This window comes from Penicillium vulpinum, assembly GCF_028829585.1.
Source record: "Penicillium vulpinum strain IBT 29486 chromosome Unknown utg000003l_segment0_segment0, whole genome shotgun sequence".
Taxonomy (NCBI): domain Eukaryota; kingdom Fungi; phylum Ascomycota; class Eurotiomycetes; order Eurotiales; family Aspergillaceae; genus Penicillium; species Penicillium vulpinum.
Genome location: NW_026643243.1, coordinates 945,828 through 959,199, shown reverse-complemented (window position 1 = coordinate 959,199; position 13,372 = coordinate 945,828). Strand labels below are relative to the sequence as shown.

Below are 13,372 nucleotides of genomic sequence, written 5' to 3'. Positions count from 1 at the left end.
ATAACTGGCCGCCCGCTGAGTGGACGCTCATTATAGGGCAAGCCCCACGGCCTTTAGGTTAGTGTTGACATAATTGGTTTTGATAACAAGCTGAGACAAGAATTTATCCATTGGAAATATTCATGAAAGCTCCAAGCTCCATATACCGTTCTCATCTATATCCTTGCCTTTATCCTTGTCAATCAAGAAAGTCTGCATATATATCCATTTGCCGTGCGGAGAAACCCCGGCGATTGCGTGGGGTATGTCCCGTCCCCGGATTTTATCCGTTCCACAGGTCGGGTTTCCACTGATGCATCGACAGCTATCTTTCTCCTACTTTCGTTACAAATCATGTCAGTTTCGCAGATTAGAGTGATGCCGTCTTACCAACCATTCCAATGCCTCGTCTGTCAAAGTCGATTTACTCGACATGAGAACCTCAAGCGGCATTCAACGCTACACTCCCGCTCTCAGGCCGAGGCGTCGCTTCCCTGTGACTTCTGCCACGCAACATTCTCACGTCCCGACTTGCGCAATCGTCATATGAAGAGGAAACATCCAGAGCATGAGCAGCATCGAGTGACAAAAAGGACACAGCGCCAACCAGCACCTAGACAAGCTACGCTGCATTCTTCTGTATCACCGACAGCGATCTCACCTACAGGAAGCCATAATGTTTTGCCTTCCCCAGGGTCTGTGCATTCGAGCCCAGGGGAGGAGACAAGATTTGATAGTGATGCGATCTGGCGCCCAGTGATGCGGTATCAACAGCAGCAACAACAGCAGTTTGACCGTCGCCACCCCAGGGAAAACCCAAATATTGCTACGCCAAGGAATGGGGGAGCCAAGACGCAACAAATTACGAGAGACCTACTACAACACCAACCGACAAGCGACTCTGTTTTGATCGATCAGATTGTTCAGGATGCCACAGATCTGGAGCGGAACTTACTATTAGGGGCATCCTTTCTGAAGCCCACCAATCATCTTGACAACCAACTACACCCGATGGCCACCTCACAAGCCGAGCCACTTGATACAACTCTAGTAGAGTACAGTTTCAATCATCCGATCTTGGATAGATTGTCGCCAGGCGATATCCCTCAACTCCAGGACGATTGGATCCCGACTGCCTTGCAGATTTCACGAGGCTGCAATCTATTTTTCAACTCTGTCTCTGATTTCCTCCCATTTCTCCATTCCCCGACATTCGATCCGACACAAGCTCCTCCTCATTTGGTCCTAAGCATGCTTTGCCTGGCCTATCAATACGGCGAGGACCCAGAATGCGGGGACCAAGAAGGCTCAGGCCAAAGCTTTTCTATACGTTGCTTTCACAAAGCTCGAGCTCTCCTTGCTTCCGATGAAGAGAGGCCTGACGCTTCAGCAATGATCACCGCACTGGTTCAATCATACTTGCTTCTTCAAATCTGTGCTATGATGTACCTTTGTGGCGACAACTCAGCATGCGGGCTTAAGATGCATTCGCACATGATCTCTCTGGCTCGCGCTGGACGAATGACACAGCCAATGCCTGTTGAGTCCGGTGCGACCACAGATTTGGAGTCATTGTGGCGGGAGTTTATCAAAGCCGAGTCGCACAAACGGACTCTTTTCGCAGTGCATCAAATCGACGCGCTTTGGTACCAATTCCTTTCCATTCCCCGCTCAATATCACACTTGGAAATCAAGCACGAAATGCCCTGCCCAGAAGACCAATGGATCTCATCCTCTTCTGCCGAATGGGCTCATCGACAACTTGTTGCAAGACATGCCGGCCCCTCTGTCACATACACTGATGCTGTTCGACGCTTCCTTTCCTCTGATGAGGATATCACCTCTCTTCCAACATTCGACCCATACGGCGCCATCAATATCGCGCAATTTTTGATTTCTAGCGCCCGAGAAATCTCGGGCTGGTCTACAATGACGGGAATGCTCAGCATGGAGCGATTTGGCGCATTAAGATCATCCCTTATTACTCTTAGCCCGTTCATCTGCCCCAACAACCACACAGCGCTAACAAAACACGCAACTTCATGTGCTGCAACTTGGGAGACTGCCATGATCGAGCTACAGATGTGGTCACCATCCCATACCGGTGGCATTGTGGAAGGAAGCATAGATGCCGTTCTCAGTCAGTCAACATACCTAGGGCCGTCGCAGTTCCTGTGTGATGCCAGCACGGCCAAAGCTATACAACCGCATGTCAATTGGTTCCTACGATATCTCAATGAGACGCTCATATTAGAATCCGAAGCGCCGTGGGTTGCTTTGTATGCGTACAAAGCCTTTTTGATCGCTTGGCAACTAATACATGTTGGTATACCTGGCGCAATGGATGCCGTCGGCGTCCATGATGGTGATATGGAGGGAGCTCTGATGTGGGCGAGAAAGGTCTTCCAACGAAGACAGAAATGGCAGCTCGGGAAACTCATCTTATCTTGTTTGGATGAGTTAGAGAAATGAACCACGGCCTTCTTATGCTCCCACTGTTGACCAAATACGTGCCTTGTGTTATTACTTCGTCGCAAGTTTGATCAATCTAATTATTTTCAAGGATATATTGCCATTGTTATATTCATTCCCTAAACTAAAATATACCATAACCATGCGACAAAAGCTCATATATCGATCCCAGCAATGCACGAGTAAAAAGAAATAATACAAAATAACATAATCAATGATCAGTACATCTCGTAGCGCCAGTTGAGCTGTACCATTTCCTCTGTGACACCACCCTTGACCACCTTGGCGATTTCGACTGGGTCGCCCGAGTCCAGACGTTTGTTCTCGCGCAACACGAGCCAGCGGTATGCAGTGATTGTAAATCCAAACAGGATAGCAGCACCCATAAGCGTGCCGAAGGCAGCATAGAAATGAGGCTCTCCAAAGTATAGGTATGAGGCCCAGATGTTGGACGTACCACCAATGGCATTAACCAAAGCGGATGCAGCCGCTCGTTTCGAAATAGGTCGTGCAAGGTGCAGGTTGATGGTCTTAAAGAGGAGGAGCTGGGGACCGACGGAGGCGAAGGGTAGGATCATCATGGAGAAGTAGCGGGCGCCGACGTTCGTGCTCGCAATTGGGATAATATACATCGGGATCGAGATGGAGATGCAAAGGAGGATGATTGGGTAGACAGTATTCTTTCGATCGGACCAGAACATGAGACCGTAGTAGGCGATGCCGGCGAGGATATAGGGAGGCGCTGTGAGAAGCAAGCTGATGGTGCTGCCGAAGTTGAGTGAGCCAACGAGGGTGGGGAAGTAGTTGGCAATGGAACCCTGTGTCTGGGATAACATGTTGCAAAGGATGAGCAGAACCAGCTTGGGATCCGAGAGGGCTTTGGCAAACCCTTTCAACACGCTCTCGTTCTCTGTGCCCTCTGCAGCACCAGCCTCGGACTCGATACGCCACACGGCGAAGTCGCGCTCAAGCTGGGACAGGATCCGGCTGTTGTGGGGGAATTCCGGCATGATGCAGGCGCAGATGGCGCCAACGCCGACAGTAATACTGCCCTCGATGATGAATAGCCACTGCCAGCCGCGGATGCCGTGATGGCCATCAAGTTGGAGGATAGCTGCAGCGAAGAGACCACCGAAGGCATTACCGACTTGCTGGGCAATGTAGAGCCCGGCAATACGCTTTCCTAGCTCCCTTTTTGTGTACCAGGCAGAGAGGTAATAGATGGCCCCGGGGAAGAAAACGGCTTCGGCGGCTCCGAGAATGGCTCGAACAGCGAGGAGTTGACCATATGTTGTAACCGCCGCTGTGCAAGCCGAGATACAACCCCATATTGTCACGGCAGCACAGATATACATGCCTGGCCGGGAGATCTTTGTAATGATGAGGTTGCTAGGAATTTGGAAGGGTAGATAGCCAACAAACAGAATGGAGATAGCCGTGGCGAAGTCTTGATCAGACATGTGCAGATCTTCCATGATGCCCTGAAGCCTAGCAGCGCTCAAGTTTTGGCGATCGATATAGTTGAGAATGTACAGGATTCCAATTGTTGGAAGAACAAAAAGGTCGACCTTTCGGACGATCTTCTTGTTGAGGATGTGGAAGTCATCGTCGCTGAGTGCGCGAAGAGACTCTGGCATGCGGTCGTAGGCAGCGACTTGCCCTTCTGCTGACGAGACATTGTCTTCAGACAGGAACTCTGGGTCTTTCTTGTCAATAGGGAAAGACATGGGGAGGGAGTAGTGCTGCGTGCCAAGACAACAGCAAGTATGAAGGATGGAGAGTAAGTTGCACACAGAGTGTTGCAGGTGGCAGGCTGTTGTTCCTCTAGACGATACTTGAGCTCCCCCTATATAGCTCAATATCCTCAGGAGTCAACTAATCACCAGGCCTCCTTTTCAACAAATCTCGAGGCATTGATTGGTCGATATTGGGTCATCCGTAGTTGATAGTGAGCCGAGTAGATAGGCGTATGAAAGAGCGCCCAATGGCTGCTATCCGACCAATTGGAATCAATTACCCCAGGATGTAGAGTTCGGTTGAAATCTGGGGTACATCGAACTAGATTTGGGAGGAGCTCTCGCATGTTGATAAGAAGTTTTTGGAGGTGCAGGTGGCTTTCCGTCCAAGAACAGACGTTTTTAGTGACCGTATGGAAAGGACCCACAATTGCTGAGGTGAGCCCTATATAATATCGGACTCTTTCAGGAGGGCCGCTAATCTCAACTGTGAAAAGGAGATAAGCCACTCCGTAGGTTTGCCACTAGTTTGCCCTAACTACCATGCAAAGAGCTCATCGTTACCATCTCTTGGCTCCTCATTTTTAATTTTTAATTAATTTATAATTAGTTTAGAATGAGGGGAATGAGGGGGATAAGGATACGTAAATCAATAAATGATACTTAAACTAGCATCTTATCGACAACTCTTGTTCTTCATCCCACTCTCAATTCCTTATTGTCTCTATATTCTGATACGTCTACCACTACCTCTCTACCAACACTACAACCACCACAATGGCTTACACTACCGCTCTCACAACCTCAATCGACAACTCTCGGTTGAGACTTCTCAACAAGCTGAAGGCCGGCGAGTACCCGCTCATGACCTTCATGGCCATCCCCTCCATTCGCCAGGCTCAGATCGTCGCCTTGACCGGTGTCGACGGTATCATCATTGATTGTGAGCACGGACACATCGGCGACGATGCCATGCACAACTCTGTCGCTGCCATCTCCGCCCTCGGTGTCTCCCCGGTCATCCGCATCCGTGGCCCTGCCCACGATATCCTCAAGCGCGCCCTCGATACCGGTGCCCATGGCATCATGGTTCCCCAGATCAACAACGCCGAAGAGGCCGAACAAATTGTCGCTTCCTCCAAGTTCCCTCCCCAGGGTGTGCGTGGTCAGGGCTCAGCTTTCCCTGCTATCGCCCACGGCCTCACAACTCCCGAGTACATGAAGTCGGCCAACGAGACTATCATTACCATGATTCAAATAGAGACTCGCGCCGGTGTCGAGAACGTCGATGCTATCTGTGCTGTGCCCGGTGTAGACCTTGTCTTCATTGGCCCCAATGATCTTGCCCAGTCTCTGCTCGGATACACACCTGCTCGTGGCGATGAGCCTGAGTTCATTGCTGCTATTGATAAGATTATTGCTGCTGCCCGCAAACACGGAAAGTGGGCTGGTCGCATGGTCAACAATGGTACCGCTGCCAAGGAGGCTCGGGAACGTTATGATACCGTTGCCGTTACCGGTGACACCAAGGCACTTCAGAACTGGTACATGGCAGAGTTTGATATTGCTCGCTCATGAGATGGTTGGCGATTTTATGTTACCTTACGATAGACTTTCATATATATATTTTAAATAGACAAAATTGAGTTCCAATACTTCTTTTCCAATTTACATTGCACAATAATAGTCGGCCGCATATGCTGTCTTACGTCTTTTTGGCAGTCTTTTTCTTTAGATCTTTCCTTCCACTTCTCAGTTTTATAGCGGCAGAAAAAGACGTTGGGGGGCATAATTTGTTGATGCAACTTTAAGCTCGGAGAAACTCCGATACTTACATATAGGTAGCTACATGTCTTATCTCAAACATGGGAAACTAAGAGCCAGTAGGCCTTTTTGTCCCTAAAATAAATTCCCTTGCTGTCTAATGTAATTCATAACATATACTAGGTTCAACTCCTAGTGTTATGTAGGCGCTTGATTAAGATAATGTCCAATTATATATCAGCTCACAATCATATAGTCGGATATTGGTTACTCGGCTCTACGTCATACGAAAACTTGATGCTGTATTCAAAAATAATTTTAATTTTTATCATCTATATTCTAGCCATTTTCATAATATCATAATTTAAGCTTGCGCGATACACTCGATCTCAATGACAGTGCCATTTCCAGGGGCAACCGCCTGGAGGCATGAGCGCGAGGGCATAGGCTGAGGGAGGAAATCGATGTAGGCCTCGTTCATAGCGGCGAAATCCTTCATATCGGCGAGGTAGACGTTGTACTTGACGACCTGCTCAAGGGAAGACCCGGAGAGCTCGAGGACCTCCTTCAGGTTCTGCAGAGCTGTTCTCTGTATAAAAGAAGCAAAGAGTCAGTTTATGCCTCTGTAACCGACAACTGCTTGTGCAATTGAACTTACGGTAGCCTGCTTAATCTCTCCTGTGGCAGTTTGGCCTGCGCAGAAGACAAGGCCGGGAACCTTGACGGCAGGGCCTAAATAGCTTGGTCAGTTATCTTTATTCTCTTTTGTTTTGCATGCAGATACTCACAATTGTGAGGCTTGGTAGGGAACTTCTCGCTGGAGATGAGTTGACGAGACATCTTGATGGATTTGAAGAGAGTATGGGAGTTTTTTGGTAGATTTTGAAGAGTGTGTAAAGAAATTTGAAATTCAGAAGTACTACATGTAGACAATGAGCTTGTTTAAATTGTTCAAGCTACCCCTCCATGCCTGGCTATCCGAGGCATTTTGCTAATCAAAATGAGGGGCAATTACCCATTATCGCAATGGAGGAGCATTATTTTTTTAGTACTAATTTATTTGTTATCACCTTCCAGGGGATATGGTGGGTGGAGTGAGAGGAGTGAGAGGAGGAGGAGTAGGAGGAGGGAGGAGTGATAAATGGGAGGAGCACATTCATTTGGGTAGATTATTGCGGCCATATTACTTAAATGCTTATCAGAGTGAGAAAAGTCCCCGAGTCCCGCCTAGCAATCAGTATTGACCAAGTGGCCACAATCAACACTTATACATACCTCACTCCCGACAATGATCAGCTGTAAATCTTCTTCCAATCTCGGTCTAGTGCCAACCTTTTAGTTTATGCTTAACGTTCCACATCCATAGATGCCATTTTCGCGCTAAGGCAGAGGAGCCCTCCGAGTTTCCGTTTATGATAACAAAAAGTGACCAGCTGAGACATCTGGGAAATATGGGGAAATGCAACAGGGAGCATCCAACATGACGATTATCGTGCTCAAAATTCGGTGGCGCACTAGCAGATGTAGTCCTGCTCTCATCTGATCTAATCTAACTGAATGAAGCATGCCATACTTGCCTCCCCGGATATCGGATACGCAGATAGGCTTCCATGCCTCATCAGATTAGTATAAAGTAGGTATAGAACTCGATCAGATAGTCTCTCATCTACTGTCTTCAGCATCGATTACAATATTGAATCTTTTTTACACATACATTACCATGGCACCCGCAGCCCCCTTCAACCCCCCTGCCGCTGATCTACCTGGCAAGCCTTTTGTTCCAACATGGGTTCCCCCGCCAATCACTCAGCAAAAAGAGAACTTTGCTGAGCTTAGCTCCATTGATCTTTCTTTGATGGACTCGGATGACCCTGCCGTTGTTGACAAGCTTGTCCAGCAGGTTAAGGGCGCCATTCGTGATGATGGATTCCTTTTCCTCGAGAACTACGGAATCTCCCTAGAGCAGGTAAATCTTGGTTCTCGGGAAATATTCTAATACCAACATCGCTAATAACCTATCTTTTTCAATAGCTCCACCGCCAATTCTCTCTTGCACAATATCTATACCACAACATTAGCGAAGAGGACAAGGAACGCCTTCTGTTTGACCCTGAAACTGGTGTTTGGTCTGGCTACAAACATCCTTACGGATTCAAGGTAAGAGGATCTACCTCATGCGTCAAGAAAATACAATTCCTTACGTATATACTTACTTTCCCCTTTAGCGCGAACGTGGACCCGAAGACGGCATCGAGCAGTTCAACTGGTACAAGCCCGACTGGAGCGACATCAACCGTGTACCCAAATGTCTCCACCCCTTTATGGATGAGATTGAAGAGTTCTCCAACTACCTGACCAAGTCCGTCAACCGCCGCCTTCTGACTCTCTTCTCCCGCGTTCTCGAGTTGCCCGATGACTACCTCTGGGATAACGTCCAGTCACACGGTTGCCCAACTGGCGAGGGCTACTTCCGCCATGCACTTTTCCGCCCCGTCCAGAAGAAGACCGAAGAGGCATCCAAGGGCCTGCGCATGCACGGTCACACTGACTTCGGTCTGACAACATTGCTCTTCTCCGTCCCCATCTCGTGTCTCCAGATCTGGGGCCGTGACGAACAGTGGTACTACGTCCCCTACAAGCCCGGTGCGCTTGTCATCAACATCGGTGATACCCTGGAAATTGTTTCTGGTGGCCATTTCAAGGCTACTCGTCATCGTGTTTACAAGCCTCCTGTCGATCAATTGCAGGAGGAGCGTCTCTCACTCGTGCTCTTCAACAGCTCTGTTGGTGAATTGCGCATGGGTCCCGCAACAGGTTAGTAGATTGAGATCAACACACACGTATAACCATAACGAGTACGCTAACATAATACTTTTTAGAATCTCCTCTTATCCAAAGAGTGGGCTGCGTTGAGGAACAGGGTGTCTACAAGGAGTTCAAGAACCTCACATCCCAAGGAAAACTTGTGCCTACCAACCGTCAATGGCGCGAAATCCAGATTGCTACCGCTACTGATCCTACGGATCAAGAGCGCAACAGAGTTGGCGCTGATCAGGTTCTCATTGATGGCAAGATTATGCACCAGCGAGAATACATGGGTATAAAGGTTGTCCTGCCCGTTTGAGCTATAATGCTGACAATGATTGGAAGTGTTTGGTGTTTTGATATTATTACCCCTGGTTTTTCTGGATGACTTATGCCAACAGATTGTATGCAAGATTCAGACATATGTAGCGTTTCAATTTGATACTTTTTTATATATATTTATACATTTTACGTAGTATGAGATGCGCGGCTGACTGCTAGGTGCATAGCCACTGTAGATTAGGGACACTACATACTGCCATAATTCATCATCAAACGCTAGGTATTTCTGGTAAAAAATTTCAGATCCGAAAAGGCCTGTCAAAAAGACTGGCTGAAAAGACTGGCTGAAAAGACTGGCTGAAAAGACTGGCTGAAAAGACTGGCTGAAAAGACTGGCTGAAAAGACTGGCTGAAAAGAATATCAAAAAGACAGCATAAGACCACATCAACGGCCGACTGCTCTTGTTTCTATCTCTAAAACAAAAAATTCCATCCGGTGCCTACTGCAAAATGATTCTAAGAAAAGATTATCTTTTATTTTTTATAGTGCAGAAAGAAATATGCCGGATTGAAGAATATGTAAATAAAATTATTCCAAATTACAGGACCTATTTCAGCCCTCCAGCTAGAAGGAGGCTCTGGCCCGTCATATACCCAGTCTTCACTAGCATGGTAACAACATTCGCTGTTTCTTCTGGAGTTCCTAGCCGCTTTAGAGGAATACTCGCTGTCACTTCGGGGAATGCTGCGGCAGAGGAAAGCATGCCCGTATCACCGATCATAGCTGGGGCGACGTCGTTGACACTGATGTTGTATTCTGCCAGTCGCGTTGAAAGGTTCTTCATCATACCAGTAAGACCGCCCTTGGAGGCTGCGTAGTCTAGAATGGGAAATTGAATTAGTAATTGCCTTGAAAAGGCAAAAAAAAGGCCAAGGTATCAAGGGCAGTGAATTGACTTACGACAGCCATTAATGCCTCCGCCTTGAGCAGCGATGGAAGACATGAAGATGATCCGTCCCCACCTCTGGGCCTTCATGTGCTCTACTACACCTTTGACAAGAATAAAGGTAGCGCGGAGGTTGATGTGCATTGTGTAATCAAACTCCTCAAGCGAGATATCCGACACATCAGGAATTCGCTTGCCATATCCGGCGTTTGATATAAGAATATCTGGGCGTTGGCCGTGCTCTAAATCAATTTTTCGAAACATAGCCTCGATTTGATCGCCAGAACCAACATCAACCTGGTGGATTGAAATACGAAGGTTCTGCGTGGCATTTTTGGAGCGTATATCTGCGACAATGTTGTTCAAGGATGTCAAGTTGGTCGAGTATGTCAAGGCGAGATTAACTCCATGTTGTGCAAGTTGATGGGCGCAAGCTGCACCAATTCTAAAGCCAGAGAATCGACGTGACTTAGCTTCATATCCTTGTATAAACGGTCGGTGTCATACTTACCCGCCAGATGCGCCAGTGATCACGGCCAATTTTCCTCGAATGTCGTTGAATGCCATTTTTAGAAATATAAGAAGTGTAAGTATATTGATTCAGCAGAGCGAGTGAAGATTCTATGAAAGAGATATTCATTGTGGAACCTCATTATTACCCCGTTGGCGTTAGATGTTCCCCGCCATCTAAAGCTGTTCCTGATAGTCAAAGACTGCAGGTCACATTGCCACGTAAAATGCGGAGTGCGGAGAATATTGAAATAAGAAAAAGTGGGTAGTGTGGGTTCATGGAGGAGCTCCTCCCAACGATTTCAACCTTCGAGATACGAGGTAGATAGTCACCAGGTTATTCAAAGGCAACCTCATTATCTATCCAGAGCGGCGATCCTGAGCTTACCTTTTTACTCCCAACCCTTTTTATTTTCGAGATAGTCGCGTCCATGGGAATAGTAGGAGTATATCATATGTGTTCCTAAAGGTCACCACCACCAATTGGTGACCTATTGAGGTAGACACTAGGTTATACCTAAATTTGTTACTAGTAGCCACACCTAGAATCTTCTATTTATGACTTTCCAAGGTTGGAATACCCGATGGGTTGGATCGTGATCTGCCTTATCCGCCCCTGCCTTCCTATCTCCACCTCAGTAGCCTAGTGGCTAAGATCGACTACACCATCTGTTTCGTTCACCCATCTCTAGTGAATACTTCAACTTTGAATGAATCTGCAAATCAGCATCAACTCGCCGACTATAGATCCTAACAAACAAATTAACCGATACCATCCAAATTAAATCATCTACGAATCTATACTAGTTAACTAATTAATTAGTTAGCTGTAGTCAAAATGCCATATAGCTAAGGAACTTAGGTTTACTACTCCATTCGACGCGAAATTAGGCAGAAGATAACGGCCCTCAAGATGATGATATTGAGTATTTGCGTTTCGAGTAGTCCAGGAACCCACGTTCAGAAGCGGTCACTCCTCAATTAAATACACCCTTCCCGTGCATTAAATTCTTATATTGAGTTTTAATTTCCTGCAGGAATCATACACTTTCCTCTAGCCTCAGGCTTCCGTTGGAGTGTGCCCCGAGGATCACGTTGCTGGTCCTGCGTATCATTCCTTGGCTTCCCAATACCTTCCCTGATCCCAGAAGTCTCCGAGTCCTGAGGCCTCACCAGCCTTAACCAGGATTGTACAATCTATGAAGTTCGTACCCTGGGAACCGTTTAGCAATACCTCTTTGGTAACAACACGGCCACTCCTGAACCCAGGGCCGCCAACATGCTGATAATCCCTGATATCTTCCTCACGAATTGCAGTAACACAATGGCCGTACTGACCTCCGTCTGGATAGTAGAGCACCAGGCTATTCCGAGCCTCCCTCTGTTCGCGGGATTCGTACGAGTCTCCGTAGTAGAATGGGACATCCCGGACCGACATAACAAATTCAGATACCAGTCTTAATTGCTTCGCTTTATTCATCAACCTTAGGATATCATCCTTCTTCATACCCCTAGACTCGTTGCTAGGCTGGGGTTCCCTGTTCTGCTCGAGAGCTCGGGTGCAGTCATACCGAGCGCGGCTGCCAGAGAGACAAAGACGCAGTTCTGCGTTAGCGCTTGAGGGTTATACCAAGACCCTGCTCCTGGCGACGATCTTCCGTAACAGACGGAGGCTATACGGCTGGCAATGGTGGCTGTATCAGTAGTCATGTTGGGCGTCACGACGTCGAGATTGTATTCTTAGAGGCTGGCTTGCTCGAAACTTGAAGCTAGAAAGCTAAACTATGAGTGGTGAATTATTTGTGAATTGGCTTGCAGCTCTTACCGGAGGTCTCCTCCCAGGTGCTTTGCAGGATCTTGGCCTTGTGGGAGTGGTAGCTTGTGAGAGGGGCTTCTCAGGAACAAGGAACAACAAGAATGTTTCTGAGATGAAGTTTTCAGATCGGACAGAGAGAGAGAGAGAGAGAGAGAGAGAGAGAGAAGGGCAACTGAATAAGCCTTTATATTCCTAAAACCATTCTACCTGACTATGGATATGTGGGGTACCTTGCTTTAACGTGAGGCTGAAATCACGAACCGCGTAAATATAACTGGTTATCATGATCGGAGCACAGAGCCCTGCCACGTAGCAGTCTGAGAAGCGATGTTACCTTGTCCTATCAGATATTTTAGTCGCTCACCTCACTTTCATACTTAAAGCTCAAATCAACATAAAGCTAAGTACAAAATATACTATTTAAAGATACATATTAAACTTGAAGAGCGGTTTAGTAAATATTTTATGAAAAATATATATCCAAATCACAGTTAAGACGGATCTCTTATTGACCAGCTTCGAAGGTTTTCTAACACCAATTCCCCAGTAAAACCAAGGAAAAAAGAGTGGGCTCTATAGCAACTAATTGGTATAGCCAATCAAATGGCTAGATCGTTAAGTTATTGTGATCTGGGCCAGGGGTCTCAATGTATTTAACGCGGCCAGCTTCATTGCCTACATAGGTCGACTTTTACAACCTAGATAAACAACTGAACGCACTCCCCAGAACAAAAACTCTTCATTTTGGGCTGAAGTAAACTAGTCACAGTAAGTAGGTAGGTTCAGTCTCGGAGCATGGCTTGCTCAAACTAGCAGATGGGCCTAAGCATTTGATGTTTGGTTCCCCGTTTTCTAAGGGCTACTGGCTAGAGGCTAAAAAGAAAACATCACTTACTTTCAAAAAAAAAGCTCAGTCGAGGTCACTGCAGAAAGCTGGGATATTGAAGCACTGATGATACTACTTCGGGCTATTTAGGGTCAAATTGCCAATACTATAGTATACCCCGGAAGCTCACCCTGGAGATCCTCGCCAAAATTGCTGTCATAGCAGACTACTATAA

The 13,372-nt window shown here is 47.0% G+C and overlaps 7 protein-coding genes across 7 annotated transcripts; 3 read left to right on the top strand and 4 right to left on the bottom strand.

The window, feature by feature from the left end:
- Positions 1-333: 333 nt before the first annotated feature.
- N7479_005469 (uncharacterized protein) lies at positions 334-2,451 on the top strand (the record flags this gene model as incomplete). Its single annotated transcript, XM_057253166.1, has 1 exon — positions 334-2,451. The coding sequence occupies one exon, from the start codon at positions 334-336 to the stop codon at positions 2,449-2,451; it is 2,118 nt and encodes a 705-aa protein (XP_057107028.1).
- Positions 2,452-2,669: 218 nt separating this feature from the next.
- Positions 2,670-4,178, bottom strand: N7479_005468 (Major facilitator superfamily domain general substrate transporter; the record flags this gene model as incomplete). Its single annotated transcript, XM_057253165.1, has 1 exon — positions 2,670-4,178. The coding sequence occupies one exon, from the start codon at positions 4,176-4,178 to the stop codon at positions 2,670-2,672; it is 1,509 nt and encodes a 502-aa protein (XP_057107027.1).
- Positions 4,179-4,964: 786 nt separating this feature from the next.
- Positions 4,965-5,765, top strand: N7479_005467 (HpcH/HpaI aldolase family protein; the record flags this gene model as incomplete). Its single annotated transcript, XM_057253164.1, has 1 exon — positions 4,965-5,765. The coding sequence occupies one exon, from the start codon at positions 4,965-4,967 to the stop codon at positions 5,763-5,765; it is 801 nt and encodes a 266-aa protein (XP_057107026.1).
- A 550-nt stretch (positions 5,766-6,315) lies between these two features.
- On the bottom strand, positions 6,316-6,791 carry N7479_005466 (RidA family protein; the record flags this gene model as incomplete). Its single annotated transcript, XM_057253163.1, has 3 exons — positions 6,316-6,540; positions 6,610-6,683; positions 6,740-6,791. The coding sequence occupies 3 exons, from the start codon at positions 6,789-6,791 to the stop codon at positions 6,316-6,318; spliced, it is 351 nt and encodes a 116-aa protein (XP_057107025.1).
- Positions 6,792-7,671: 880 nt separating this feature from the next.
- N7479_005465 (uncharacterized protein) lies at positions 7,672-9,075 on the top strand (the record flags this gene model as incomplete). The annotated part of the gene is made up of 4 exons (XM_057253162.1): positions 7,672-7,917; positions 7,983-8,108; positions 8,177-8,765; positions 8,831-9,075. 4 exons carry the CDS (start codon positions 7,672-7,674, stop codon positions 9,073-9,075), a joined length of 1,206 nt encoding a protein of 401 aa, XP_057107024.1.
- A 571-nt stretch (positions 9,076-9,646) lies between these two features.
- N7479_005464 (SDR family NAD(P)-dependent oxidoreductase) lies at positions 9,647-10,552 on the bottom strand (the record flags this gene model as incomplete). Its single annotated transcript, XM_057253161.1, has 3 exons — positions 9,647-9,918; positions 10,000-10,430; positions 10,497-10,552. 3 exons carry the CDS (start codon positions 10,550-10,552, stop codon positions 9,647-9,649), a joined length of 759 nt encoding a protein of 252 aa, XP_057107023.1.
- Positions 10,553-11,606: 1,054 nt separating this feature from the next.
- N7479_005463 (uncharacterized protein) lies at positions 11,607-13,054 on the bottom strand (the record flags this gene model as incomplete). Its single annotated transcript, XM_057253160.1, has 2 exons — positions 11,607-12,075; positions 13,032-13,054. 2 exons carry the CDS (start codon positions 13,052-13,054, stop codon positions 11,607-11,609), a joined length of 492 nt encoding a protein of 163 aa, XP_057107022.1.
- Positions 13,055-13,372: the final 318 nt, after the last annotated feature.